The sequence below is a fragment of the Nematocida displodere genome, assembly GCF_001642395.1.
Source record: "Nematocida displodere strain JUm2807 chromosome Unknown 1, whole genome shotgun sequence".
In the NCBI taxonomy this organism is placed as follows: Eukaryota; Fungi; Microsporidia; genus Nematocida; species Nematocida displodere.
This window is the reverse complement of record NW_027138130.1, coordinates 141,643-167,230: the sequence shown is the minus strand read 5'-3', so window position 1 is coordinate 167,230 and position 25,588 is coordinate 141,643. Positions and strand designations below refer to the sequence as shown.

General features: G+C 50.3%; 22 protein-coding genes across 22 annotated transcripts; 13 read left to right on the top strand and 9 right to left on the bottom strand.

The window, feature by feature from the left end:
* Positions 1–20: 20 nt before the first annotated feature.
* On the top strand, positions 21–857 carry NEDG_00145 (uncharacterized protein; the record flags this gene model as incomplete). The annotated part of the gene is made up of 1 exon (XM_067687563.1): positions 21–857. One exon carries the CDS (start codon positions 21–23, stop codon positions 855–857), a length of 837 nt encoding a protein of 278 aa, XP_067545271.1.
* Positions 858–979: 122 nt separating this feature from the next.
* Positions 980–1,504, top strand: NEDG_00144 (DNA-directed RNA polymerase III subunit RPC8; the record flags this gene model as incomplete). The annotated part of the gene is made up of 1 exon (XM_067687562.1): positions 980–1,504. One exon carries the CDS (start codon positions 980–982, stop codon positions 1,502–1,504), a length of 525 nt encoding a protein of 174 aa, XP_067545270.1.
* Positions 1,505–1,709: 205 nt separating this feature from the next.
* Positions 1,710–2,396, bottom strand: NEDG_00143 (uncharacterized protein; the record flags this gene model as incomplete). The annotated part of the gene is made up of 1 exon (XM_067687561.1): positions 1,710–2,396. The coding sequence occupies one exon, from the start codon at positions 2,394–2,396 to the stop codon at positions 1,710–1,712; it is 687 nt and encodes a 228-aa protein (XP_067545269.1).
* Positions 2,397–2,481: 85 nt separating this feature from the next.
* NEDG_00142 (DNA-directed RNA polymerase I subunit RPA12) lies at positions 2,482–2,775 on the bottom strand (the record flags this gene model as incomplete). Its single annotated transcript, XM_067687560.1, has 1 exon — positions 2,482–2,775. One exon carries the CDS (start codon positions 2,773–2,775, stop codon positions 2,482–2,484), a length of 294 nt encoding a protein of 97 aa, XP_067545268.1.
* A 41-nt stretch (positions 2,776–2,816) lies between these two features.
* Positions 2,817–3,098, bottom strand: NEDG_00141 (uncharacterized protein; the record flags this gene model as incomplete). Its single annotated transcript, XM_067687559.1, has 1 exon — positions 2,817–3,098. One exon carries the CDS (start codon positions 3,096–3,098, stop codon positions 2,817–2,819), a length of 282 nt encoding a protein of 93 aa, XP_067545267.1.
* A 284-nt stretch (positions 3,099–3,382) lies between these two features.
* Positions 3,383–5,206, top strand: NEDG_00140 (transcription initiation factor TFIID subunit 5; the record flags this gene model as incomplete). Its single annotated transcript, XM_067687558.1, has 1 exon — positions 3,383–5,206. One exon carries the CDS (start codon positions 3,383–3,385, stop codon positions 5,204–5,206), a length of 1,824 nt encoding a protein of 607 aa, XP_067545266.1.
* A 77-nt stretch (positions 5,207–5,283) lies between these two features.
* On the top strand, positions 5,284–6,018 carry NEDG_00139 (uncharacterized protein; the record flags this gene model as incomplete). Its single annotated transcript, XM_067687557.1, has 1 exon — positions 5,284–6,018. The coding sequence occupies one exon, from the start codon at positions 5,284–5,286 to the stop codon at positions 6,016–6,018; it is 735 nt and encodes a 244-aa protein (XP_067545265.1).
* On the top strand, positions 6,008–7,279 carry NEDG_00138 (uncharacterized protein; the record flags this gene model as incomplete). The annotated part of the gene is made up of 1 exon (XM_067687556.1): positions 6,008–7,279. The coding sequence occupies one exon, from the start codon at positions 6,008–6,010 to the stop codon at positions 7,277–7,279; it is 1,272 nt and encodes a 423-aa protein (XP_067545264.1).
* A 73-nt stretch (positions 7,280–7,352) lies between these two features.
* NEDG_00137 (ribose 5-phosphate isomerase A) lies at positions 7,353–7,994 on the bottom strand (the record flags this gene model as incomplete). The annotated part of the gene is made up of 1 exon (XM_067687555.1): positions 7,353–7,994. The coding sequence occupies one exon, from the start codon at positions 7,992–7,994 to the stop codon at positions 7,353–7,355; it is 642 nt and encodes a 213-aa protein (XP_067545263.1).
* A 108-nt stretch (positions 7,995–8,102) lies between these two features.
* On the top strand, positions 8,103–8,840 carry NEDG_00136 (uncharacterized protein; the record flags this gene model as incomplete). The annotated part of the gene is made up of 1 exon (XM_067687554.1): positions 8,103–8,840. The coding sequence occupies one exon, from the start codon at positions 8,103–8,105 to the stop codon at positions 8,838–8,840; it is 738 nt and encodes a 245-aa protein (XP_067545262.1).
* A 53-nt stretch (positions 8,841–8,893) lies between these two features.
* Positions 8,894–10,306, bottom strand: NEDG_00135 (serine/threonine-protein phosphatase 2A regulatory subunit B; the record flags this gene model as incomplete). The annotated part of the gene is made up of 1 exon (XM_067687553.1): positions 8,894–10,306. The coding sequence occupies one exon, from the start codon at positions 10,304–10,306 to the stop codon at positions 8,894–8,896; it is 1,413 nt and encodes a 470-aa protein (XP_067545261.1).
* Positions 10,307–10,339: 33 nt separating this feature from the next.
* On the top strand, positions 10,340–10,990 carry NEDG_00134 (uncharacterized protein; the record flags this gene model as incomplete). The annotated part of the gene is made up of 1 exon (XM_067687552.1): positions 10,340–10,990. The coding sequence occupies one exon, from the start codon at positions 10,340–10,342 to the stop codon at positions 10,988–10,990; it is 651 nt and encodes a 216-aa protein (XP_067545260.1).
* Positions 10,991–11,065: 75 nt separating this feature from the next.
* On the top strand, positions 11,066–12,187 carry NEDG_00133 (histone acetyltransferase; the record flags this gene model as incomplete). Its single annotated transcript, XM_067687551.1, has 1 exon — positions 11,066–12,187. The coding sequence occupies one exon, from the start codon at positions 11,066–11,068 to the stop codon at positions 12,185–12,187; it is 1,122 nt and encodes a 373-aa protein (XP_067545259.1).
* Positions 12,188–12,739: 552 nt separating this feature from the next.
* NEDG_00132 (uncharacterized protein) lies at positions 12,740–14,140 on the bottom strand (the record flags this gene model as incomplete). Its single annotated transcript, XM_067687550.1, has 1 exon — positions 12,740–14,140. The coding sequence occupies one exon, from the start codon at positions 14,138–14,140 to the stop codon at positions 12,740–12,742; it is 1,401 nt and encodes a 466-aa protein (XP_067545258.1).
* A 27-nt stretch (positions 14,141–14,167) lies between these two features.
* NEDG_00131 (aspartyl-tRNA synthetase) lies at positions 14,168–15,706 on the top strand (the record flags this gene model as incomplete). Its single annotated transcript, XM_067687549.1, has 1 exon — positions 14,168–15,706. The coding sequence occupies one exon, from the start codon at positions 14,168–14,170 to the stop codon at positions 15,704–15,706; it is 1,539 nt and encodes a 512-aa protein (XP_067545257.1).
* A 280-nt stretch (positions 15,707–15,986) lies between these two features.
* Positions 15,987–16,877, top strand: NEDG_00130 (uncharacterized protein; the record flags this gene model as incomplete). The annotated part of the gene is made up of 1 exon (XM_067687548.1): positions 15,987–16,877. The coding sequence occupies one exon, from the start codon at positions 15,987–15,989 to the stop codon at positions 16,875–16,877; it is 891 nt and encodes a 296-aa protein (XP_067545256.1).
* Positions 16,878–17,072: 195 nt separating this feature from the next.
* NEDG_00129 (uncharacterized protein) lies at positions 17,073–18,407 on the top strand (the record flags this gene model as incomplete). Its single annotated transcript, XM_067687547.1, has 1 exon — positions 17,073–18,407. The coding sequence occupies one exon, from the start codon at positions 17,073–17,075 to the stop codon at positions 18,405–18,407; it is 1,335 nt and encodes a 444-aa protein (XP_067545255.1).
* A 15-nt stretch (positions 18,408–18,422) lies between these two features.
* Positions 18,423–18,989, bottom strand: NEDG_00128 (40S ribosomal protein uS4; the record flags this gene model as incomplete). Its single annotated transcript, XM_067687546.1, has 1 exon — positions 18,423–18,989. The coding sequence occupies one exon, from the start codon at positions 18,987–18,989 to the stop codon at positions 18,423–18,425; it is 567 nt and encodes a 188-aa protein (XP_067545254.1).
* A 28-nt stretch (positions 18,990–19,017) lies between these two features.
* Positions 19,018–19,356, top strand: NEDG_00127 (uncharacterized protein; the record flags this gene model as incomplete). Its single annotated transcript, XM_067687545.1, has 1 exon — positions 19,018–19,356. The coding sequence occupies one exon, from the start codon at positions 19,018–19,020 to the stop codon at positions 19,354–19,356; it is 339 nt and encodes a 112-aa protein (XP_067545253.1).
* A 51-nt stretch (positions 19,357–19,407) lies between these two features.
* On the top strand, positions 19,408–19,863 carry NEDG_00126 (60S ribosomal protein eL21; the record flags this gene model as incomplete). Its single annotated transcript, XM_067687544.1, has 1 exon — positions 19,408–19,863. The coding sequence occupies one exon, from the start codon at positions 19,408–19,410 to the stop codon at positions 19,861–19,863; it is 456 nt and encodes a 151-aa protein (XP_067545252.1).
* A 56-nt stretch (positions 19,864–19,919) lies between these two features.
* On the bottom strand, positions 19,920–20,624 carry NEDG_00125 (uncharacterized protein; the record flags this gene model as incomplete). Its single annotated transcript, XM_067687543.1, has 1 exon — positions 19,920–20,624. One exon carries the CDS (start codon positions 20,622–20,624, stop codon positions 19,920–19,922), a length of 705 nt encoding a protein of 234 aa, XP_067545251.1.
* A 328-nt stretch (positions 20,625–20,952) lies between these two features.
* NEDG_00124 (uncharacterized protein) lies at positions 20,953–25,560 on the bottom strand (the record flags this gene model as incomplete). The annotated part of the gene is made up of 1 exon (XM_067687542.1): positions 20,953–25,560. The coding sequence occupies one exon, from the start codon at positions 25,558–25,560 to the stop codon at positions 20,953–20,955; it is 4,608 nt and encodes a 1,535-aa protein (XP_067545250.1).
* Positions 25,561–25,588: the final 28 nt, after the last annotated feature.

The window sequence follows — 25,588 nt, the reverse complement described above, 5'->3', positions numbered from 1 at the left end:
GTCTTGGAAAATAAAAAAGGATGGAAAACATCTATGCAGTAGAGGGGTACACTCTCCACCAATGCATTGGAGAAGGGGTCTACTCTTTGGTGTTTCTCGCAGAGTGTAACCTTACGGCAGAGAGATACGCCATTAAAGTCGTTCACAAGGGCAAGCGCAGGCAGCGTGGAACCATGCATGCTGAAAAGGAAATTTCAGCTCTCTTGCCCCTCCAGGGCATTCCCGGGGTGGTTAAGATGCACAAACACCTTGAAGACGACAGCGCCGTGTACATTGTGCTTTCTCTGCACCAGGGACCAACGCTAAGCACGCGCTCTCTCTTCCAAAGCACCCAGAGCCTCCTGGACGCAGCCTACTCCATTCTTGGGACCCTGGAGCAAATTCACCGCCACGGAGTCTTCCACCTGGACATTAAGCCTGCCAACCTTATTCTAAGCGCCTGCATGCCGCCCGTTCTGATAGACTTTGGGTGCTCAATGCTCTGTCCTTCGGGGTACATTGAGGAGAGCCTTCTGCCCTTTGAGGGGACGCCGGCGTACATGGCGCCCGAGATGGTCAAGCGCTCAAGCCACGGGGCCAAGAAGCTTGTTTCTCTGGAGGCCCTTGACGTTTGGAGCTTCGGGTGCCTGCTTTACTTCATTGCCTGTGGGAAAGAGGCATTTTCAGCGCCCTCTCTCTACTCCCTCTATCCCAAGATAGTGGAGTGCGATGTAGACTATGCCCCCCTTCCAAGGGAGGTGGAGAGTATCTGCAGGCAAATCTTTGTCTCTGCCCCCGCGCGCAGGTCCTCCCTCTCCTTTCTTCTTGCACACTTCTCTAGCCTAACCTCCCCCGGTCCTAGATCCCCCCGGTCCTAGCGCCTCACAGGGCCACGCACAGGAAGCCCGAGAACCTGAAAGTCCGAAAACCTGAAAACCCGAAAAGTCGAAAAGTCGAAAAGTCGAAAAGTCGAAAAGGTGGAAGAAATTTTCAGTATAGCATGTTCGTGGAGGTGGTTCAGCAAGAAAGGCTTAGTGTTTCGCCAAAGGAGGTGAACCTTCAAAATGCCGTGCTAGAAACCCTGAGAAAGCACGTGCCTGGCCATCAGGTGGGCTGTGGAGGCGTCTCTCTCTTTCCACTGGGCATAGATGCAATAGACGACATAGAAATACACGACGGAATGCTCTACCCGCTGGTTACGTATAGAGTGGTCATGTACAGAGCATACGTTGGAGAGATACTCATGTGCGAAGTGGAGAAGCAGGACACAGCAGGCATCTTCCTTGTACATGCACTTCTTCCAGGCATCCACATTCCTTCGGGGCAAATCCCCCAGCCCTCAGAGCTCTGCACCCTTCCAGTTCGAACGTCCCGGGTTGACCTGTGGTGCTGGAAGTACAACGATGTACGTCTGTATGTAAAGGCCGGGGAAGTCTGCAAAGTTAGAGTTATAAAAATAGGAAAAGAAGGTACCATCTACGCCACCATTGCAGGTCCCGGTCTTGGACCACTCTCCTGGTGGTAGGTCCCCCTAATAAATAGACCAAACCATACATCGGCCACACATCGGCCATAAACCGACCATAAACCATAAACAGCTACCACATTTTGCTAATCAAATAAGCTTCGCTCGAGTATAAAAATAAGGCCAAAAACCAAAACCTGAAGATGACGTCGGTCATTTGTTGTTTACTCTGTGTAGTGCGATGGACCGTGGAGGACCGTCCCAGCTACATAATGATTGTTTTTCTTTCCAGGAACTCTGAGCACTTCTGAAGGTACCGGGCATCAATGAGAATCCGCGCATAGAGAGAGGAGAGGCGGTTGGTAATAACTTCCATTTCGGTGAGAATAGCCCGCTTCCCCGTGACGTAGGACTTGGCGAGGAGGGCGTAAATAGAGGAGGCTCCAGACATGTACCCGAACTGTTTAAGAACAACGTGGAGCCTTTTCGATTTGTGGAGAAGACAGTTCTCCTCCTTAATCCTCAGCCGGAGTCTTTCTCTTACAGTAACTATCTGGCTCTCAATTAGCTGCTTGCTTCCCTCCATTAGCTCTTCTTCGTTGGTGTTGCAGTCGCTCTGCAGGGGAAGGTTTTTGTAGTAGAGGTCGTACCTCAGGCGCCGCGGGGTATAGGCCCTTTCTACCTTCTCAGTGAAGATCTTAAGGACGGCACCGTCGTTGAGGAACGTTGGTTCGTCGATGTACTCCTCTATCTCGGTCTTCCAGATAAGTGGCTTGTTGTTGCGCTTGTATCCTCTGTCTCGTAAGTGTGCTCGCTTCTCGTGGTTAACTTGTGTTCGGGTGTGGACTTCTTCTTCTGGTGATTCAAGAATGTCTCTGTCACCCTCCTCAAGTATTTCTGAATCCTCGCCGTTCCACCTCTCTTGCCGCCCGAATACTTCTTCTCTTCTCATTATTCAAATATTTTACCACCAGGCTTATAAAGCCCTGGGCTGGGATAGAATCTTCCTGGTAAGGGTGTTTATTTACTGCGACCATTCAGGTGTTTAGCTTGGCCTTGTACCCACAGTCGCACTCGTAGAAGACCGTCTGTCCTTCATCAGCCGATCTGAGCTGCATAGTGTAGTAGTAGAGGTAGTCACTTCCACACTCTGGACACTCCTCCTTTATTTTAGCCCCCTTCTTCTTTGGCTGTACCTCGTTCTTAACAACGTACGTCTTACTGTGGTTTATGCATTGGTTTAGGACTATCTTGTTCGATTTGCCACACAGTCGACATGTACTCTCCAACGGACTAAGATACTTCTCACAAGAACCACAGAACATAAGCATAAGAAAATATTTAGTATAAGTAAGTTATACGAGGGGATGGGTTAGTAACATATGGGTATATCTCGATTTAAAATATTCATTGCCAGTTCTTCCGTATTCTCTTGTAAATACTTCATATTAATTGGGATTAGAATATCTGGAATGAATAGTTCTAAGTTATATGGGAAGAAGTGGCCTATAATCTCCTCAAAGTATTTGTATTCGGGTGTTTTAATTAGAACATTGTAGTTCAGATACCCTTTATAGTTCGTCTCTTGGTTTTTGTTATATAGCATATGTAATATACTATTGACTGTTTCCATGGCTGGGTCCTCCTCTATCATCTCTATGATTCCTTCGCTCTTCTATTTATATTTTTATCATTTAGATATTTAGATATATCACCTCTGATTTAGCTCAACATCTCCTGTCATAATAGCCAAGCACCAAAACCAAACATGTCAAAATAAAAACAAAAAAGGCTTCTACGGGGATCGAACCCGTAACCTCAACCTTACTAGGGTTGCGCTCTACCATTGAGCTAAGAAGCCACGGTTAGTGAGATCTCCGCCCGCTGACCTTGCTTGGGGTGGGTGTAAGATATTCTTTTGCGAATTTAAATTCTTTAATGGACCGAGAGCGGAATGGGAGGGGGATTCTTGAGAAAAGAGGATACAGAAAGATAGACGAAATGAATGCGTCTGGAAATGCTCTGAATTTGAACGAGTATGTTGCTGATCGCGAGATGTACTCCAGACTTTCTGTAAGGAACGTTATCTTGACCAATACCCCAGGATCTGGAGACACGGGATACGCTAAGCTCAGACAGTGGATTGAAGACTCCCTTGACGCCTTCAAAAACGACCTAAGCAACCTACTCTACCCAACATTTGTCCATCTGTACCTGGACATGGTAGGCAGGGGAAGGGAGGCAGAAGCACAGCAGCTCCTTTCCCTCTACAAGGAAGACTTTGTGGACACACATGCATACGAAATTAGACAGATAGAAATGGCTAAAGAGCCCTCAGGCCTGAAAGAAAACAGTACAGCTATGGCTTTTCTTTCTAACAAGTACCACCTATCAATGGGGAAGTATGCTTTTGACCTGTTCATTAGCTTTCTTGAGTCAAACAACCTGGTAAAGATACTGAAAATAGTCAACCAGTTCCTAGACATCAGAGTCTTCACCGGGAAGATGAACGAAGAGGTTGTGGACATTGGCATCGCTGGAGCCTCTGAGTTTGACTTCAACAAAACACCAGTCATGCACGGCGTTCATTATGTGACCCCGAAAATAGAAGAGCTGATTGTTTCGGAGGAGCAGTACAAGTACGAGTACCTGGACCAGTTTCTTTCTATTCTGAAGAAGAAAAAGAGCGAGAACGCGCCTCCGCACGACCGCGTACCCACCCCACAGATGGGAGCGTCGCAGATAGCCTCTGAAATAGACAAAATCAGGGACCTCTCCAAAAGAATCAATGTAGGGAAGAACCAAATGCCAAGCGTCTGCTGCTACACCGTCCACAACACCTCAGAAGGGCTCTGCTGCTCAGACTTTTCGTCAGACCTGAAAATGCTGGCTCTTGGGTACAAAGACTCGTTTATTGAGGTGCACTCCCTTACCGAAGACAGTCTTTTGCGGCTTAAGGCCAGTATCTACCTAAAAGCACCTGAAATGAGAACGGGAAAGCCTGACGACGCGCGGGAGGACATGGGGAAGATTGTTCGGCTAATTGGACACTCTGGGCCCGTTTATTCCGTCAAGTTTTTTGGAAGCAAAAGGTTTCTTCTCTCCTGCTCACAGGACACCACCATTCGTCTCTGGTCGTTAGACACGTATTCTGAAATAGCTGTATATAGAGGCCACTTCTTCCCCGTGTGGTGCATTGACATTGCCCCGAACGACTACTACTTCGCATCAGGATCAAACGACCGAACGGCGTGTGTCTGGGTGGTGGAGAATGCCCGGCCGGTGCGGCTGTTCGCCTCTTCACTAAGCGACATCATGTGCGTTAAATTCCACCCGAACTGTAACTACATCTTTACCGGATCGACCGATTTTAAGATAAGGATGCACGATTTACAGTCGGGAGACCTTGTGCGCTTGTTTGTTGGGCACAAAGATGCAGTTACCGACCTGGACATAAGCACCTGTGGGAGACAGCTGCTTTCAGGGAGCAAGGACAAGTCCGTGCACATATGGGACATAGCCACGGGCGCAAAACTCTTCAAACTCACGGGGCATACTGGTTTTGTTCTGTCCGTTAGCTTTTCGCACTTTTCCTCGCTTATTGTAACGGCTGCAGGGGACAACAGCGTAAAGGTCTGGGACAGGCACAAGGGCGAGCTCCTGGCCACCCACTACACCAAATCCACCCCAATTATTCAGGCAAGCTTTGGGTACCGCAATATTATCTCGTGCATTGGCGCCTACACCCCGAAATACAAATAAAGACCCAGCTGTTCTTAGGTTTTCGGGTTCTCGGGCTTTCGGGTTTTCGGGCTTTCGGGTTGGGCCTGGGTCGGGTCATGGTCTTAGGGGCCTGGTCAGTGCACAAATATTTTATGGAGGTAGTTCTTGGGAAGAGAGAAGCGTCTACGCTCAGTAGCATCATTTCTCCAAGGTTTGAGTACCTCATTATGCGCCCAAAAGAGCACGGCCTCTTTGTTCAGCTCATGGACAGATCAAAGAGCATCATTACCGAGCACTTCCTGGAAAAGTCTCTTTTTAAGTCTTACACGGCTACGGGAGAGTACGCTTTTTTTGCGATCCCAAACACCAAGCTTGAAATCAGGGGAATGTCTGCCCTGCGCCTCACCACACGGGGAGCAGTTATGCGCATGGTCTGGACGTCAGAGGAGTTTTCTTTTGAGCGAAGCATCTACCTGCTCGACCAGGACTACGTCTCCATCCCCTTTACACCGCGGCGGACCCTGGCCCTGCCGATCGCTCTTTTTTCCCGGATACTAAGACTGGCCGAGAGAACCCTGGAGGTGGACGTTGAGGAAAGTGGAGCCACAATTAGCTCCGTTCCTGAAAAGAACCGAATCACAGTCACTAGCACCGTAGGAGTGGCACCTGGCGACCCATGCACCTTCAATTTGCTAAAGTACCATTTAGATAGACTGCCGCGAATTCAGGCGTACAGCACGCTTGCCCTCGACCTGGACGCCAATGGAGTCGTCCGGATGACGCTTGAGGGGCTTGGGGTGCTTACGTCGATAAGTATGTCCTCAGAGGTGGTTTTTTTTAATGAACATTGAGCTGTACAGCCTGGAGTATGCCAATGCGCGGATGAAAGAGATCGAGGAGATAGAGAAAGAGATAGGCCAGCAGAAGAAAAACAAGATGATCTTCCAAACGCTTCCCTTCCACAAACGAAGAAGAACGGCCGCTTTTGACGAGCGAAGACTTCCCAGGGCGTGTCGACGGGGAGAGAGGCACAAAAAGAGAAAAACGCAAACCAGAAGGGAGCATGGGCACAAACTAAAGACCCACACTTTCCACGCCAAAAGGTTCTCGATGTACAACAGCCTTGGAACACACCTGCCCTTCAGAAGAACCTGCAAAAGTGAAAAGTTCATCAAAGCAGCCCTTGTCACCAGGGGAGTAGTCAGCGATATCTCGTACCACACGCTCTACTACTTTGAAAACGCCGCCCCGCCTACCTCCCTGGCCCCAACAACCATTTACCCTGCAGGGGAGAGGGTGCGCATGTACACAACGCCAAAAGAAACGTTTATTCTCACCGACAAGCACTCGTCGTACCAGGAGGGCATAAAAGAGGACGTGGTCTGTGTGGACAGGGTTTCTCTCTTTGAAATACATGGAGCACAGCGTCTTTTCACCAAAAGCGAGCTAGTTAACTGCCAATCAATCAGAGACATAGATGCCCCAGGGGCGTACATCTACTTCCAGGACCTTCTGGAAGGTCCTGCAGGCGGCAGAGGCAGTACCAAGCCCCCGGCCAAAGGCTTGCTGGTTGTTAGCCACAGCAATTGCATGGCTATGCTGCAAAAGATGATTGTCGAGGGGATTGTGCCATGCAGCGTTTTAGAGCTGCTAAGGGTGGGCGCAGAGTGTGATAGGGCCATTTACCCGTTCGACATGCCCAGCACCCCGCGCGGTCTCGATCTTTTGCAGCACCTGAAGGAGGAGGAAAGGGAAGAGATAGCCCGAAAGCCAAAAAGCAAGCAGCCAACAATTTACCACCCCCTTTTCATACGTGAACTAGAAGATAGCAAGCCGTATCTATTTATTGCAGCAAAAGGGTCCTTTCCACGAGGGTCACCCGTTATTGTGGCCAAGAAAGAGGAAGAGTCCTTTGAGATGGATGGCACCGAAGCAGTTGTTGGCGAAGTAGGAAGGTCGTGCTTCTCTTTTACCAGGGGAAGAACCGTGGGCGTACTCTACCTCGCCAAGACCCTCCAAGCTTCTTCAGGTGCTGTTTATATACGCAGTCCACGAAACCAGAGGTTTTTTCAGGTAACTGCCACCGAGGTAAATGAAACAAACATTCTCTGAATAGTTGCTCCACACTACCACCACCCAATAAACCTTCTAGCACCCTAAACCTTGCCCCGTGGCATACCGCACCCTAAACCGTACCCCGCCCTAACTCTTCATCGACTATGACCACATGCACACTCTTTGAAGGAACTACCAGGCCATGCGAGACCACCCCGGGAAGAGACTCGCACGAAAGAAGAAACTCTCGGTTGTACTCGACATAAACAACACCATTGCTGTTTTCCGTTACAAAAAGAGAAGTACCGTTACTTCCCACCTGAAGAGTGTGCGAAAGACCCAAAGAGTCAAGGTGTGCAGTAAACAGAGCCAGAGAGTCTCTGAGAATCTCCACCGGAACCAAAAGACCTTCAAACGACCTAACCACCTTTTTTCTCTGAGCCACAATCACTGATATGCCTGAAAGAAACATGCAAATCTTCTCTTTCGCAATGGCTCCCCCGTACCCCTTGATCACCGATCCCTCTTCGTCCACATAGTCTGCACCGTCAAAGTAGACGTCAATTGAGTCGACAACAGAAAGAGAAACGGGAGAAAACCCGGAAGAACGAATCAGCAGCTCAGATTGCGTGCTTGTGCCAACTACTACACACTTCCTATCCATCTTTTGTGCCAAATGCGGCATCAAAAGAGCCACTGTCCGCCCACTACCTATCCCAACCACCCCTTCCCCGCGGTACCACCTCTCCACCACCTCCTGGTATGTTTTCATGCAAAGTCCCAAACACCAGCCAAGTTCCCAGGAAAGCAAACAAAGAAACCGTAGCCTTTTCCCAAAACATAAGCTTTCTAATTAGTCTTTGTCTTGGATAGATTTTTTATGGACAGGACAAGAGAGTTTTATCTGTTCGCAGAAGCAACCGAGGTCCCACAACGAGAGAGTGAAACGGGGAAAGACACCCAAAGCTGCAGCATTGTAAGCACCTCGTCACAGCTGATCGATGCCATTGAGAAAGACGTTGCAACGATTGAAAAAGAGCTCCAAGGTCGACGAGGAACAAGAAAAGAGCTTTTTGCGCGGACGGAGCACTCGCTCAGAAGCCTTCTCTCCCTGCAGTCCTCATTCACATCCTCTCCCCTCCCCCTGCACCACCAAATCGGAGGCTCTATCAGAAGAAGATACGCCTCTCTCTCCCTCCGCCTGGCACAAGCGCTTAGAGAGGAACAAAAACAGAGGAAAGAAGCGGTAGACATCGAACTAGAAAGAAGCAAGCCGCCCAGGCAGAGCACACACCCCCAGGGACACATGCTCCAAACACCACGCCAGGAAATACTCCGGGAGGAAATAAGCACCGTCCGGAAAAGAGAGCTTGAACGAATAGAGGAGCACATCAACGAGCTGGGAAAGATGGTCTCAGAGGTATCAATGCACATTTCCATGCAGGGAGAAAAGCTCGAACGCATTGACGAACTTTTCTCACAGTCAAGAACCTCAATGAAAAAAGGGTACTTTGAGATGTCGCACGCCCTCAGAAGCATCTCCCAGCGCAGAAGAACGATTATCGGTTTATTTGCGGTTCTGTTCCTTGTGCTGTTCCTAAAGGTTATGGTAGGGTAGGGGTACAGCACAAGGTAGGGGTACAGCACAGTAAGAGGGGGCAGCACTGGGTTTTACGGGCTGGTGTCATTGGCAGCACTGGGTAGAATGGGCCTGAAGATGTGGCAGTGGTTGGCAATGGTGGTTACCAGACAGTCACCGTCCATGGCAATGCATGTGATCTTCTTCCCGTCAACAATCCTGGTGGCTACATCTAGATCGTTATCCAAAAAGGCCCGTGAGATTTCGTTGGTTTTAACGTCTATTTCCACAACGGCCGTGTTAAAGGACCCGGTGTATAGCTTGCTGCCTGCCCCACAGAGCTCAAACCTGCTAAAGATTTCGTCAGTATCGTAAAGATCTGAGATCTTCTTTTGCACCAGTGGATAGACGTCGTACTCTTGTACCGGGGTGGACGGGAACCTTAGATCGTAAAGAAGCACTTGCTGCAGGTTCCTACACGCCAGGGTTGTATCGGACATAAATAATAAATCTGAGATAGGCCGAACAATCTCCCCGTAAAAGTCCCCAGAGGTAGCTGCAGTGATGGTAAGGGTTGTTTCTGACTTGACACACTCTCTGAGATCGTGAAGTTCAACCGACCCACTACTTGTGCCGTATACAAACATGTTACTGGTGTTTTCAACGAATTTAGCCGTTGTAATAATCTTATTCAGCTCTTCGTTTTTTAGGGGCTTGAGGTTAATTACCTTCCATGGATCTTCTATCCTTGGGTTTAGGATGGTGATTGAGAGCTCGTCAGCGACCAGAACGCTTTCGTTATTTGGCGCCGTTGAAACACTGTGGATGTTGTAGGTGTTATCAAGCGTGCACTCCTTCTCAAGCCTAACGAGGCACCTCTTTTTCAGGTGGGCCTGTGCGAACAACCTCTCCATTCTGGCATCGTCCTTGGCCGAGGCTTTCGGGGTGTTCGGGGTGTTCGGGGTTTGCTGCTGCGGGATGTTCGGGGTTTTTAAGGTCGCGTCTTTTGAGTCTGGCCCTTCATCACCCAAATGCTTCTCACCCAAATGCTTCTCACCCAAATGCTTCTCATCTGAATGGCCGTTTTCGTCGTCTGAGTGACAGCTCTTGCCTGAACCGGCGCCTTCCTCCTCGTCTGAGGAAGTGTCTGTGCAGCACTCCACCACAGGAACGGCGTCTTCGCTTCTTAGGTAGGAGGCGTGAATGTTCCAGAGCTTGAGCGTTTTCGGGTTGGCAGTTATCACCAAAAGCTCTTTGGTGCCTGAAGTAACCACATCAATCGTGTCAACCGACTCGGGTATTTCTGCACTCCTGAGATAGTCAAAGCACGGGGCATGGCTCCTGAACTCAATTCTCTTCCTTAAGTTAGGTCCTATCTTGTAAAGCTCAAGGAAACCCTTGTGTCTTCCAAGAATTAGGTTTCCATCCTTGATCTTGCACGAAGTGTAGTGATCAGATGACGCAGCAGTAATGGTTTGCTTGCACTTCCAGTTAGTCCAGAACATGGAATTAAATTTACAAAAAGCAACAAAGAAAAGATGGACCTCGCTGTAGAGAATCTCCGATACATAGAGAGCCATGTAGGCGTAGGAGTGTACCACGACAACACACAAACTGTGTACGTTCTACCGTACAACGCAGTCTCTTACAGACGAGTTTTTGAAGGCCTCCTTGAGAGCTTTGACGCCTTCTACACTTACGCGACCACTTTTTCGCGGCAGCCCAAGAACCAGGAGCTTGTGCCCGTGGTAGCCTACCTCAGGCTAAAGATAAAGAACGCGCCGATGGAAGACTTTATTAAAGGCTTCAGGAGGGCGCAGGTGCTTGCGCAAAGCAACGAGAAAAGCCGGGTGTTTGAGCTGCTTGATCGGGTAGATGCGTTCTTCGGGAGCAGGAAGGCCTTCAGCGAGCAGAGCGTTGATGCGCTCTTTTTAGAGAGCGGGATGTATCTAAGCACCCTGTCCCTGTCAACCTTTTATCGAGCCAACTATCTCATTGGGAGGTACTACTTCAAGAAAGGCTTTTTGCGCCTGGGGAGAAGGTTTGCCATCGATGCGTTTGAAATGTCGGGAAAGACCTCTTCAGTTGAAGGAACGCTTCTTTCTAAGGGGCTGATTGACCAGATAGACGCTCTCTTGGTCGATGAATTTGAAGGTTTTGAAGAAGCCAGCGAGCAGCCTGGTGCTTAGGGGTGGTAGGTGGCTGGGCAGGCTTGGGCTTGGGCTTAGGCTTAAGCATAAGCTTGGTGGCAATTTCTTTTTCGGATGTTTACGCTAACCAAGGAGGCACTGCAAAAGATTGAACGAAACAAAGCGCTGAAAGGAATGGTGCGGAAAAAGGAGATAGAGATACGCGTCATCTCTAGCTTAGATAAAAACACGCTTGAAACCTCTGCCATGCTTCTCGACCTCAAAGGACTCTTTCAAAAACAGCTGCCAAAAATGCCCAAGGAGTACGTCGTTCGCCTGGTTTTTGACATTAAGCACAAATCAATGGTTATCACAGACCAGAGCAAGAAAGTCCTTGGCGGCATCTGCTTTAGAACCTTTTATGACGACTCTTTCGTTGAAATCGTCTTCTGTGCCGTTTCCAGTGACTCGCAGATAAAGGGCTATGGAGAGTTTATGATGAACATGTTCAAAAAAACCGTTAAAGAAGAGTTTAGCAAAGAAACAAAAGCTAGAGGGGGCGCCAGAGCACCTAGTGACCCCATCTACCTCCTAACGTACGCAGACAACTACGCCATTGGCTACTTCAAAAAACAGGGATTTACCAAAGAGATTACCTTTACCCAGTGGCAGGGCCGGATAAAAGACTATGAGGGGGGAACGCTAATGCAGGGAAAGATCCTTACTACCATTGACTACACCAACATCTACACCATGCTCCTAAAAAGAAGAGAGGCCCTAATTAGGCTCCTCAAAAAGAAGCAGCCGGAAATGTTCAAGGAGTACCGCCTCCCTGACCACGAGGCAGCCGTTGCACCAATGGACATCCCAGGGCTGAAAGAGGCAGGGTTCACTGAAGAGATGAGCAGCACGCTTGAGCCCAGAGGCAGCCTTAAAGAGCTTCTTCTCTATCTCTGCACCGAGCTTAAGAACCACAACACTGCCTGGCCCTTCCTAGACCCGGTCAATCCAGAGGACGTAGCTGACTACCACGCAGTTATTAAGACACCCATGGACCTAAGAACGGTGGAAAGCAAGATTCTTAGCGAAGACTATGCGACGTTTGAGGAGATGGATGCTGACATTCAGCTTGTCATTTCCAACTGTTACATCTACAATGCCCCGGGCTCACAGTATGCTAAGTGTGCCAAGTCCCTGAACGAGTTCTACCAAAACAAAGTCAAGTGGTGCCGCTCGGCTCTGTCACGGCGAGAGTAGCTTTTCGGGCTTTTCGGGCTTTCGAGCTTTTCGGGCTTTCGGGCTTTTCAGGACATTGTCCCATTATGGCCCAGCCCATTTCGGGCCACTGTCCCATTTAGGACCACAGTCCCCTTTAGTCCATTGTCCCATTTCGGGATACAGTCCATTATAGGACTGGCCCATTTTGAGGCATTATGGTAGAACTTCCCAAATATGGCAAGTCTTCCATTTATGGTCATTAGACCTTTTTTTCCTCTTTCGTAGCCATTTCCTTTTACAGCTTAGACGAAAAAGGAAACCCTTGGCCCTCTTTTGGACGTGCCGCAAAGAGACATTGTCGTAGTTCAAATTTCTTTTTTTTAAGGCACACTTTCTAGTTCTGAACCTTAAATCACACTACCTCCTACCTCCTACCGCCCACCCACAGCCAAACCTCTAGTCCATATACTTTATTACACGCCTTCTCTACGAAGAACCTTGGCCAGGGGTCTCTATGCCCAGACCCATAGCCCGAGCTAGCTCAATGATTCAGGGCTGGTGCGGGGGCTCTTGGGCGGGTGCCACAGCCCACTACGCCCTTACTGGGCGCTTGGTGATTCGGCAGAGCATTTGAAGGAGGGCGTTGGCCTTAATGGTGTCCAGGGGATGCAGAGCCTCAAGAAGGGAGCTGCACACTCTTTTGGTGTACTCGGAGGAAAGGAACATAAAGTACCTTGATGAGTTAAGAACAGCGTGGAGGTCCTCTAGACGCCGCGAGAGAGCGTTTTCTAGGTCCCAGGGTGTCTCAGCAATTATTGATGCGTCAAAAGAGACGAGACCGTTGATGCTCTGCCTCCTGAAAGAGAGACTAGCACCGTCCTCCTCAGTAGCCAGCAGAGGAATGGAAGGTTTGTACGCCTGAAGCATTTCCCAGTAAATACTCTTCCACTTCTCTATTTCAGTGGTATGTCTCTGCACATCATTACGCAGAGCATGGAGTATTTCTCTTCCCGTTGTGTCAATGCTCCTATCCCGGGGGAGAGGCACCTCCTTGAACTGAAGCTCAATGGAAGGTATTCTCTTAATATACTTATCACACACACCAAGCACCCTCTCGGGAGAGATACCCTCAACAGGACCTTTACCACTGGAGACGTACTTAAACACCCAAAGAAGTATTTGCTTCACCCGAGACTTAGTATCCTGTGAGTCATTTGAGTGTTTGTGGAAGTCACTTGGATTGATGTTTCCATTGAGGAGGTGCTCATAGCTAAAAAGACTCTCTCTCCTTGTTTTTAGAACTGAGCATCTTCTTTTGTCAACGACTCGGTGGTCCAGGGAGAGCCTTCTTATTTTCACAGGCGTTGTTAGCACTCCTACATCCACCCCAACACTAGCCCTGGCATCCATTGTAGTGATACCCATTGTGCTGGTGCTTGGTCTGGTTTTAGGTGTCTGTGGTGTACCTGGTGGACAAGGCTCTGGGATGGTGCTGCTGGTAGTGGTGGTAGTGGTGGCGGTGGTAGTGGTGGCGGTGGTAGTGGCGGTGGTAGTGGCAGTAGGCAAAAAGGGTTGCCAGGGCGTGGTTGGTGTAAGTTCATCCGTTGACATCTCCTCATCAATGATCTCAATGATCTCGTTAAAGGGGTTAGGTACGCGTACAGGCGTTGAGAAGGGGTGTGGGGTAGGGGCTTCTGCCACAGTAAACTTAAACAGTGCTTGGGTGTGCTCAGGCTTGTGCTCTTGTTGGAGCTCGGGCTTAGTGCTTGTTTTGGGCTTTTTCTGGACGGATGCTTTTTTGGCCTTGGTAGGTTTGGGTCCTGGGTGCTTTTTGGGGGCCTTGGTCGTTTGGGAGGGGCGGGGAGTCTTAGAGCTGCCAATAGAGAACCTAAAGAGTGGCTGAAGACCCGAACTTCCCTTTCCCAAGGTTTCAGTGCCAGAAGGAAGCGCGTCCTTGCACTTGAAGACAAAGCCATTGTACCTGTCGCTCATATACCAGAAATAAAATTAAAATTTTAAATGGAAGAGGCCCAGAAGGCGATGGAACACGTTAAGATTTCCACCCATACGAGAACAACTACGACAACCAACGCCACAACAGAACCGACACCAGTTGTGTCGATCTCAGCCCTCACAGAGCACAAAGAAGGAGACGTTGTAAGCATCTACGGATTCATTAGCGCCCTTAGGGCCGTAGGCACCAACAAAGTCTTTATCGTTCTAAGACAAGGAGCTACCACCGTTCAAGCTATTCTAGCAGGACAGACAGCTGCCAGTGCCGCCCCAGACACAGAAGCACCGAAAAAAGAGCAAAAAGAGCTTAGAAGCCGCACCGTTCTTACCAGAAGAAACATCCAGGACATAAAGACCGTCCCCCAGGAGACCTACGTAAGAGTTGAGGGCAGGCTGTCAGAATGCGCCAGGCCAGTCAAGTCGTGCACTGTAAGCACCAAAGAGATCCAAGTAGACCAGATAGAGATAGTCTCCCTGGCAGAGGCTCTGCCTTTCCAGCTAAAAGACGTTTCATGGACTGAGGAAGAAAGAAGAACAAACACTACCCTCCCAACCGTTGCCCTGAGCAAAAGACTCGACCACAGATACATCGACCTAAGAGCAACTGAGACCCGGAGTATTTTCAAGGTTTATTCAAGCACCTTGCACTTCTTCCGGGAGTACCTCTCCAGGGAGTTCACTGAAATACGGACACCAAAGATCATTGAAGGGGCCTCCGAAGGAGGAGCCGACGTGTTTACCATCGCCTACTTCAAGGAAACAGCTTCGCTCTCACAGTCCCCACAGATTTACAAGCAAATGGCCATCATTGGGGGCCTAGAAAAGGTCTTTGAGATAGGGCCGTGCTTCAGAGCTGAGAACTCAAACACGGGAAGACACCTGACAGAGTTCACGGGCGTAGATCTTGAAATGGAGCTTAAAGACCTGAGCTACATCGACCTAGCCAAAGAAATCTACCAGATGCTCCGGTACGTCATTCTTCAGGTGCAGGAGCACCGACAAGAGGAGCTTAGAGCCATTGCAGCCATCACTGGAGTGGACAACCAGACAGTGCTTACAGAGGACCTGGTGGCCATACCTTTCCACGAAGGCATTGACCTTCTGAGGGGCGCAGGAAGAAGCTGCTCGTACAGCGAAGACATTGGAACGGAGGACGAGAGAGAGCTTGGCCGGCTAGTTAGAGAGAAGTACCAGACCGACCTGTTTGCTCTGGTGGGGTACCCGATCAGTGCTAGACCGTTCTACACCAGCCTTTGCCCCGAGGACGCTAATTACACCCAAAGCTTTGACTTTATCATGAAGGGCGAGGAAATAAGCTCGGGCGCTGAAAGGATCCACCAGAAGGAGGTCCTGGTTGAAAGAATCAGGGCCAAAGGCATCGACCTGGCAACCATCCAGGACTACATCGACGCCTTCTCCTTTGGCGTGCCCAGGCACGGCGGCTGTGGGATTGGCCTGGAAAGAGTCGTTAAGCTGCTTACAGCCACGGGAGACATTCACAAGTGCTCAATGTTCCCCAGGGATCCCTCGCGCCTAAGGCCCTAGATCTCCCACCTCCCACCTCTCACACACCAGGGCCTGTCTATGGGCTGTTCGGGTCAGGACTGGAGGACCAAAAATAAAAGCCCCCTGACAGAATCGAACCGCCGACCTTCAGTTTACAAGACTGACGTTATACCACTAAACCAAGGAGGCTTACACAAGTGAAAGGTAGGGCGTAGCAGTGCAGTGCAGTGCAGTGCTGGGACGCGTAGTAGGAGGCCGTGGTTGGTGGGGAGTGTTTCAGGTGCGGCAGCATAAAAGGCAAGAGAGGTGCTCCAAACACATGGACGTACTAGCACGGGTGAAAAGCATTCTCCTGGGACTGGACCGGATGACTGGAAGGCCCAAGGAAAGACTGGCCCATACAATTCGCGGGACGGAGCAGCTTGAGGCTTTGAAGCAGATGCCTGGGCTCTCCCCCTCGGCCGTGGCTGGAATATCTCTGGTCTCGGTAACTTACACCGCTTTGGTGAACGAGACACTTCCTCTCTCAACAACCTCGGAAAGCGTGGCCCACCGCGTTGACAGTCTCTGTGCCTGCATTGCAACCGCCAAAGAAGTCCTTGCCGAACCAAGCACCAGCTCAAACCCCGAAGCAGCCGAAAGGCTTGGCGCCGTCCTTAAAGAGCTGCTAGAAATAAGCGAGCAGCAAGCCTCAGTCTTCCTCTGCCGCCTGACTGAGTCTCCCTCCCTTGACAACCTAGCCACCTTCTCCAGGATACTCCTCCAGCTAACCCGAAGAGCCATTGCAGGCCTAAAGATCCGCTTCCTCGGCCTGAGACGGGGAATCCTTGCAGCAACAGGAAAAGAGGGCCCTAAAACAGCCCCTCTTGACCGGGCGCAGGCTCTTGCCGAAGAAAGACGTCTTTTTATGCTGGTCTTTGCCCCGGAGGGCATGCAAAAAGAAGACGAGGTGATTTTTGAGGGCTTTGTCTTTTCCCTGGTGCGCCTCTGGTTCTCCCACCTCCCAAGGAGCGAGCTTGAGCTCCTCCTCCCCCACAACGCCCCACAGCCACCCCCAGGGCTTGCCCTCCTTAAAAAAGGCCTCCAGGCCTACACTAACCCGAACACCCCCCAAAAGCGTCCAGGCACAGAAGGACCGGGCGCCCCAGAGGAGCAGGGAAGGGGGGGCGGGAAAGGCCCTGCCCCTGGACTAGGCCTGTTTAGTCTTTAGAAATAACCCTTGCAAAAAGCCCTCTTTCCCCTTTGGTACGTGTCTTAAATAGGGATTTCCTGTCTGGGACCGTCCAAAGATAGAAACTAAGCATCGCCGTAATAGGAAGGTCTTCAAGAAGAGGAACTGCTACTTTAGGAAAACTTTTCCACAAGGTTTTTCGTTTCGAATAAAGAGCAAAGAATTGTAAGGAACATGACTGAAGAAATAGCTCCGCAGAGAAAGAAGCGCACAACTAGCAAACAAGAGCCAAAAACACTGGTAGCAAAGGAGGGACCGTGCCTGAGAAAGCCGGAAATCATTATCTGCACCGAGGAAGGCACCCTTCCCTTTGCCGTTCGCACCAACGAGGAGGCAGAGCGAACCCTCTCCGGGAGAGTTGACCCTCTTTCGGTGGTGGAGCTTGAAAAGAAGAAAAAACACCCCGTGCCCATTTACATCCTCAAGAAGAAGGTCGCCCTGCCCAGCGGCGTCTCTGTTACCGTTCTTGATGTTCTTGACATCAGAAACGTCTTCCTTTGGGTGGAGGCGTTCAGAGAGAAGATCATCAAGCACCAGTGGGACCAAGAGGCATCTACTGCAGCATTCAGAGCAGCTGTCTCACCAGAGATCCTGGCCCAGATCGTTAAAGACGCGCCAACCCTCAGAGACGCCGTTCGCCGTATTTATGACCACGTCTACACCCCTGAAGCCGTGGTTGCCCTTGAAGAAAGAATCTCGGCCCTGGAGTCGGGGCACTTTGTTTCTTTGGCTCTGTTTAAAAAAGAGCTGCACCGGCTGATTCGGGCCTGGTCAGTGAAGAGGCTGTTCGCTGAGAACGACCTGCTCAAGACGCTGCAAGAGTTTTTCTGGAAAGGTCTTAGCGCCTCGCTTAAGAGCAGCCTTGGGCCAAGGATCGCTGCAGACATGTCGCCTGACCAGATCATTGGGGAGGTCGATGCGTTTAAGAGCGAGCTAGTCAAGAAGCACGCCGTTCCTCCCGGGTTCAAAGGGATGTACGTCTTTACCCAGCAGGTGAGAGAGGGGGCAGGCCTTGAAACGGCGCTAACCATTTCTTCAACGCCGACGCCCTTCCCCGCGCCCTCCTCCCTCTCTTTTCCGCCGCTCTCCCCGTCAATGCACCCAACCCTCTCCCACCTGAGGCAGCTGATTTTTAAAAGCCGGAACCGGAAGAAGAACCTTATCAGAGCCATTCGCAAGCGGCACCTCATTAACGAAACAAGCACCTTTAACGAAATAGTTCCCGGGGCCATCTTTATCCTTGAAGCGATTATTGTCGGCCACCGCTTTGGCGCCATGCTCTACCAGGGAAGGACGCCAATTAGCTTCTTCTCCTCGGAGATGATTGGGGCTGAGACAGAGTATACGCCCACGGAGAAAGAAGTCCTTGTCTTTGACCGGGCGCAGAAGGTCTTCCGGGGGCACACGCGAAAGTCTCCCGTCCGTCTTCGGGGGTACCACTACCGCTCGTTTGTTTTTCGGGACAAAGAGAACCTGACGTACATAGACGGCGCTTACGCTCCCAAATAAAAGAGATATTCAGCTTTATTCCTCGGCGCTGGCTCTGGCCTTCTTCTTAGCTACCCGACCGAGCTTGCCCTTGGCGAGGGCAGAGTGTGGGGAGAGCTCAATGCACCCCTCGTTCCTGGCAAGCACCAAGAAGCCTGGCTTGTTGACGATCTTTCCCTCAACGATAATGTGTCTCTGGATGATGAGAACCCGGGCCTCGTGGATGCTCTTGGCAAGACCAAGGGAGAGAACTTTCGTTTGCAGTCTTCGGTCAAGAAGCACGGTGATTTCAAGGTCAAGAACTTTCTCCATAGCTGCAATGAGCTTGGGCTTGGACTGGTAGTCGACCTCCTCAATGATGCCCTGTTTAGCGAGTCTTCTTAGGAGAGCTCTGCCCTGGGTGATTTGGTACTCTTCGTCCGTGTGAATGAGCAAGTCTCTTGCTCGCTTCTTTAAATCGTGGAACATCTTCTCTAAAACTCTAAGTTCTCGCTTGGACTTAAGTCCGTACACTCCAACGTACTTCATTTCATTGACAAGTCTCTGTTTGTCAAACGGTCTTTTTGGTGTCCCAGCTCTCTTTGAGTATCTTGGGTTGGCCATTTTACAAGGGAGAAAAAAAAACTAAAAAATGAAACCAGTCCTCTACCTCCTCCTCCGCAACGACCTCCCCAGATACTCGGTTGGAGCACTTGTGGCACAGGGCATACACGCCTCGCTCCAGGTTCTGCCAAGGACCCAAACGGCAGAGACTGACCAGTACTTTGGCCCGCACCTAGCTGTGGTTGTTCTTTCAGTGGCAGAGACCGAGCTAGGTGAGGCAGCGCGCGTCCTGGAGGAGCACAAGGTCCCATACCACCCATGGACGGAGCACCCAGAGAACGAAGTAACCTGCCTCTGTCTCTCACCGGTGGACAAGGAGGTCTCTGAGGTGCCTCGTCTGCTTAGGCACTTGAAGCTTTACAAGTAGCGCAAATAAATGGGTGAATAAATAACGTAAATATTTTATTTTTACCCCAGAATGAGAAGCAAAGGATACAGAAGAGATACAAGAAACAAGTTCAAGAAGGAGTACAACGCAAAAGGTGTACCTAACACCACAACCCTCCTGCACCAGTACCAGAGAGGCGATTACGTCGACATCAACATAGACTCAGCCATTCACAAGGGCATGCCCCACAGTCATTATGTTGGTAAGACTGGAAGAATCTATGCCGTTTTCAAGACCTCGGTAGGTATCGCCATGACCAAGCAGATTGGCAACCGTATTGTAGTTAAGAAGGTTGTTGCGAGAATAGAGCACGTCAGACCAAGTAACTGCCAGAAGCAGGTTGTTGCCAGGGACCAGTACCGTGCCGAGCACGGTGTAGCTCCACCAAGAATGCTCCCAGAAGGACCCAGGAAGGCTTTTGCCGTCTCCCTTGAAGAGAACGTTCCCGTTGTGCTGAAGTCTTCGCTTCATTACGCCATTAACTAATAAAAAACACGTGGTAGGTGCTGGGTAGGTGGTGTGGTGCTGGGTAGGGTGTGCCATTATGTGGTGTGTTTGTGGTTAGCTGAGCGCATCTTAAGAAAGACGGCAAGTGCAACCATACAGATGCCAACCGTTCTAAAAGACACCCCACTGAGAAACTCTTCAAGTGAGTCGCTGGCTATTTTGAAGATAACTTTGGTAAGCTCTTCTCTAAATGGATCCTTGGCCATGCACTGCTCCCACTCTCGGCACTGTGCTTCAAGGGCCGGGACTCTCTGCTCGGGAGCACACCTGTTGACAAGGTACTGCCTCTTGCTCTCAGCAATCAAAGACTTGTTGCTTTCAATGAGGTTGAGGTACTTAATGGATAGGTCGTTCTTTACCGTAACTGTAAACTTAACGGCTAAAAGAATGAACATACATATAAGGAATGCATTCATAAAAAGAGAGATGTATGCTGATGCGATGTAGTTGACACGAATGAGTTGGTCGTAGAATGGTAGAGAGGAGGTGGGTGTGGGGGGGTGTACCGGAGGGTGTACCGGGGTGTATATCTGGGTGGGGGTGGTGTGTATCGGGGTGGTGGAGGGAGGGTTGGTGAAAGGGCCGGGGTGGTATCTCTCCTCGGGCTGCATCTTTCTCTTTTTTCCGGGAGGGTTGGTGGTGAACTTGAACGGGTGGCTTTTACTGACCGGGTTCCTTTCTGCACTTCTTCCCCAGTGGATAGATGGTGTTTCGGGTGGTGCTGAAGCTTGAAAATGCATAAAATTTTTAAGAGCCCCGCTGCATTAAGCTTGGGTGCTAATGCGCCGGGGTGAGTCAGCAGCGGGACATTTTAACTTAACCTCCTTCCCTTTGTTTGTTGCCGTGTCTCTGGGGCTGGGCCTGTGTCGGTGGATGGGTGCCATAACAGACACAGACCTGGCCCATCTAAAGGTTTGGAGCTTGGTACCGTACCGTACCATAACGCATAACGTACCGTACCGTAACGTACAACTAAACTTAGTCCTTTTATTGCTGCTGGGCTGTGGTAGACCTGGGCCGTGACAGACCATGGTAGACCTGGACCGTGGTGGGCCCGTGACAGGCCCTCTAGGCATGCATCTTCTTAAACTGTTCAAGGAAAACCGCATGTGCGTTCTCAATGTGGCTACCAGCAACTGCTCCTGGGGAGTAGGTCTTAAAGAAGACACAGAGTGTTTCTAAAAGCGTGGAGAAGCCTTTCAGGCGCACGAATAGCTCTGTTTCTCCCAAACCGGTCGTTCTAAGGACTTCCTTGACCTTGGGGTTCACAAAGTAGCTGAGGATATAGGAGCTTTTGGGGCGGTTTTGGTGGGGGAGCGCGAGGAAGGAGAGGGTTACGGGCGTAGCTGGGAACGAGGGTCCAACTACTCTCATGGTTTCTAGCTCTACCTCAGTCATAAACTCTTTGGCCAGCACAATGCTTTCGGCGGTGTATGCCTCAATGCGCGAGGCAATGGCTTTGGGCAGTGGCTCAAGTGCCTGCATGTCTGACTCTGCTGGAATGGGGCAGACTTCGAAGATGGAGGCAAGAAGGTGGATGATCTCAGTTACGGTGGCATCTTTGCTTCTTTCTGAAACTTCTCCAGTCTCCGCCTTTTCTGTGCAGATATCCTCCAGAACACCTTCACTCACTAGGGTCATCAGCACAAAAGACTCAGGGTCGTAGGCTATGTTGTCCATGGGGATGTTTGAAAGGGAGGAAATCTGTGCCAAAGACTTAGTTGGTGAAGAAAGGACCGTTCGGTCCAAGAATCCTTTTTTGGAGAGGTAGGTCTTTTGTGCCCCAAGCAGTCGCTCCCTAAACCCAATTCCGTCCTCTGTCTTGCTGCCACTGAAGGCCTGGGTTGGCAGAGACAGGGACATAAGTGGGGAGTGGATGAAGCTGTCAGTTACTGAAGAGCTGGTGGTGGGACGGGCTGCTTGCATGGCTAGGCCGTTGGTGTAGGCGTAAGACCCCTTGATTCGTGGGAGGTACGAGGTAATGAGACTTTGGACCTTTTGTTTTGGGATGCCAAAGAAGACTACGTTGCCCTGGGTGTCGTATCCTCTTCTTCCGGCACGTCCAGCCATTTGCTTGAAGCTCATTGAGTCGAGAGAGAGGGAGTCGCCTGCAAAGACTGACGTACGGCAGGGCATGTTGATGCCGAGAGAGAGCGTTTCGGTGGCAAAGACCACTCTTAGCTGTTTCATTCGGAAAAGTATCTCGATCATATTTCGGTACTTCTTTGGCGTACCTGTGTGGTGGACGCCCACCCCGCGGTAAAGAGCGTTGATAAGCTTGCCGTCAACCTTGCCTGTTTTGCGCATTGACTTAGCGTACTCGTCAAGGACGTAGGCCCCCGAGGAGGCAATGGTTGGATCGGTGAAGCAAAAGCGGGGGTCTTTGGCATTTGGGTCAACTTTTCTGCTTGAGATTTCTTCGGCAATGATAGACTCGCCAATCCAGGCGTCCTTTCCGGTGGCTAGGACGGCGTCTCTTGATCTTTTCATTTCTTTAAGGATCTTCTCGTTTTCACGGATGTCCATTTTTGAGAGAATAGGTTCAGCTATCTTTTCAAACTTTTCAAGCTCTTCAACTAACCGGGTAGCCAGGGCGTTGCAAACTGTTCTTTCAAGGTTGAACACAATGCACGGAAGCATGTCTTTGGCCTCAAGCTCCACAACCAGGTCAAGGATCCCGTTGAGGAGGTACTCTGTGCTGTATAGAAGAATGTCTGAGGAGATGCCCATTGAGAGTGTGGGCGCGGGTGCTGCTATGGGCGCGGGCGCTGCCTTGGGTGTGATGGTTAGCTCTGAAAGCTGTTTTTCAGGTTTTTCGGGGTTGGCGATGCCGCTGGCTCCTCTTTGGGTCATTTGGTGGTTAAGGTCGTTTTCTATCTTCTGGAAGCCCTCCTTGGCCTCTCGAATGAGAATGTCGTAGATCTTAGAGACCTGTTCTGGTTCAAGCATGCCTGTTTTCATCATTTCTCTGAACTTGGTGATAACGTACTTCTCATACTCTTTCACGTCTCCTTTGGTGATACAGTTGGTTTTGAAGAATCTTTGTGGCCTAAACTCTTTGACCAGGTGTCTCTGGTCCTTTCTTAGCACGGCAAAGATCGCATAGTAGAGATTGAGCAGCTCTTCGGGGAGGAAGTTGACGTCGTCGCTGAAACCGTCGTCCTTGATGCCTCTGAAGGAGTAGGCGAACAGGCTGTGGATCGGTGCAAGCGCCTGGTCCCCGGGCTCTCGGGTTGACTTGTGGCAGGTTTCAAGGGCGTCAAGCTTTTTCGGGACAAAAACGTAGTTGTTGACCTCGCAGTACTTCTCTCGGTGCACAACCAAGTCGCACGTTCTTCCCTTCCGATTCTCTACCCCCTTGGTCCAGGTGTAAAACTCGTCTAGGTTCCCGAGGGTTGCACTTAGCAGAAGGAGAGAGCACGGGCTGAAGTGGATGATCTTCTCCATGCTTGACCCCATTTTGCTGTCGCTGATCTTGTGCACCTCATCGATCACAATGTACTTGATTCTTTCCAGGTACGGCTTTTCTTTTTTCTTGGTCTCTGGGGGCATTGTGAGAATCTTTTCAAGGATTTCAGGTACGGTGATAAGAACCTGGCAGTTGAACGGTGAGATTTGGAAGTCATTCATGCAAATGCCCTGAAGAATGTTGTTTTGCTTGATGTATGGCTTGGACCCAAAGCGGGCGTAGACATCGGCAGCCACCTGGTTGACTAGGGCCTTGGTTGGCGCTACAAAGACAACAATGTTGTCGTTGCTCTCCCGAAGAACCTTTTCCATTGCGTAGTAGCAAATGAACGTCTTTCCTGTCGAGGTGGGCGCGCAAATAACTGCACTTCCTCCACGGTCGACAATGTCTAGCAAATATATCTGCCACTCGTCAGGTTCGAACAAAAGTCTGTCATCTGGTCGCGAGTTCAGCGATCTTTTCAGCTTGTCACCTGCCGAGCGCATCAGGAAAGAAATGTCAAAGTCGTTGGGGCTCTTGGTTGCTGCGGGGTCAAAAGAGACCTCAATCTGGGCTTTGTTCCCGTACTTGGCCTGGCAGGTTCTGTCCCGGGTGTTGATGTAGCTAATTTTGTGTTTCTCACAGAGCTCCAGCACTGTTGAGGCAAATCCCAGGTCCAGGAGTGTTTGAACGATGTACTCCAGCTCTTTGGTGGCTGAGATGCTCCCGTACTTCTCAATAAACGAGGTACAGTCCATGTATGACGACACAAAGTCTTTTTCATTGGGCCGCCTCTTTCTTTTTTCCAGGGCCCACTGGCTCCCATAGAACTCTACCTTTAGCAGAAGCACCTTGGAGCAAATGAGCGGGGAGTGGATTCGGGGCAGAAACCCTTCCAGGTGCCTTCTTTTCTCGTAGCTGGTGGCAAAGGACTGGTACTTGGAGAGAAAGCTCTTTAGAAAAACGATATCTTTCTTTTTGGCCTCTTCTTCTTTCTGTTTTGTGTTTGCTTCAATGATCTCTAGCTGTTTTTTGCTTATCTTTTCTTTTGTTTCCTTCTTTTTTTTAACGGGCTTGTCCGTTACTAAACTGATGGGACAGTGCAAATTTTTTCCATCATGGAGTGATTGTGCTGTTTTTTTCAGGTTCTCAATGTACATCTGCTCCGTTCTGAAGTTCTTTTGCTGCTCCTCGTTGTAGAAGGTAATTGACGCCATTCCAGTGGGCGGGTAGGCCCGTGTGCCCCGGGGCGTGGCTGGCTGGGCCACTGCGCCTGTCCTGCCCTCCACCCCCTGCCCGCTCTGTGCTGCCTGGTAAAGCACCCCGTCAAAGACCCGAAACAGTGACAGTGACTTCTCACTCCCCGCACAAACCTTAAACAGCTCTTCTGCCAGGGCTCGGGGAAAGGATGCCTGCGGCTTTGTTTCTTTCTGGCCTTCACTTGCCTCGCTAGCTTCACCCGCCTGGCTAGCTCCATTGGCAGGATAGCGCCTGATCGGCAAGTCCTCCAAAACCTGGCCCTGCATCGCTCTAAGGGCGTCTCGTTCTGTGTGGGCCTCCAGGACCTCCTGAATCCTGGCCATGGCTGTTTCTGGGCTGTCCTCGGCCTCTTTTGCGGCGCTGTCCCCAGCGGCAGTATGCTCGGAAGGAGCCAGCGTGGGCTGGGCCAGAGTCTTTGAGAACTGTGAGGGGTTGAGCACAAACATAAACAGTCTTGGTGCCCGGAAGGTGCTCTGGTCGATAACCGCGGCATACAAAGAAAAGCCTAGAATCGTGTTAAGAAAGGCCAATGACCTTTCGTCGCTGTACCCTGCAGCTATGCAAATGTGCTCCTCTTTCACGAACAAAGCAAACTCGCTACTGTTGATCGCTTTGAACCAGATCTTTTTTATGGTGGTGTGCTTCTCAAGTGCTGAAACCATTTCCCGCGTGCAAAGACTTCGACTGACACACTCTCTCTCTTCGTCCTGGAACAGCACAATGAAGCTGTCTTTAAAGCCTGCAACTGATAGGCTGTAGGCTATGCTCTCAGAGATTTGGGCAATAAGTGCTAGCGGTAGCTTGCTACTGTCTAGTTTGTATGTATCCTCGATGTATCGATAGAGGGAGTGCCCGTTGATGAGCATCTTTCCTATTCCCACAAAGGCTTCACTGATATCAACCATTTGTACTGGGTTTTTCTTGTACCAGTCGCTGTACTCAGAGCTTCTATCCATTTCTTTTGACATGGGAATTTAAAATAAAAGAGAAACTCTA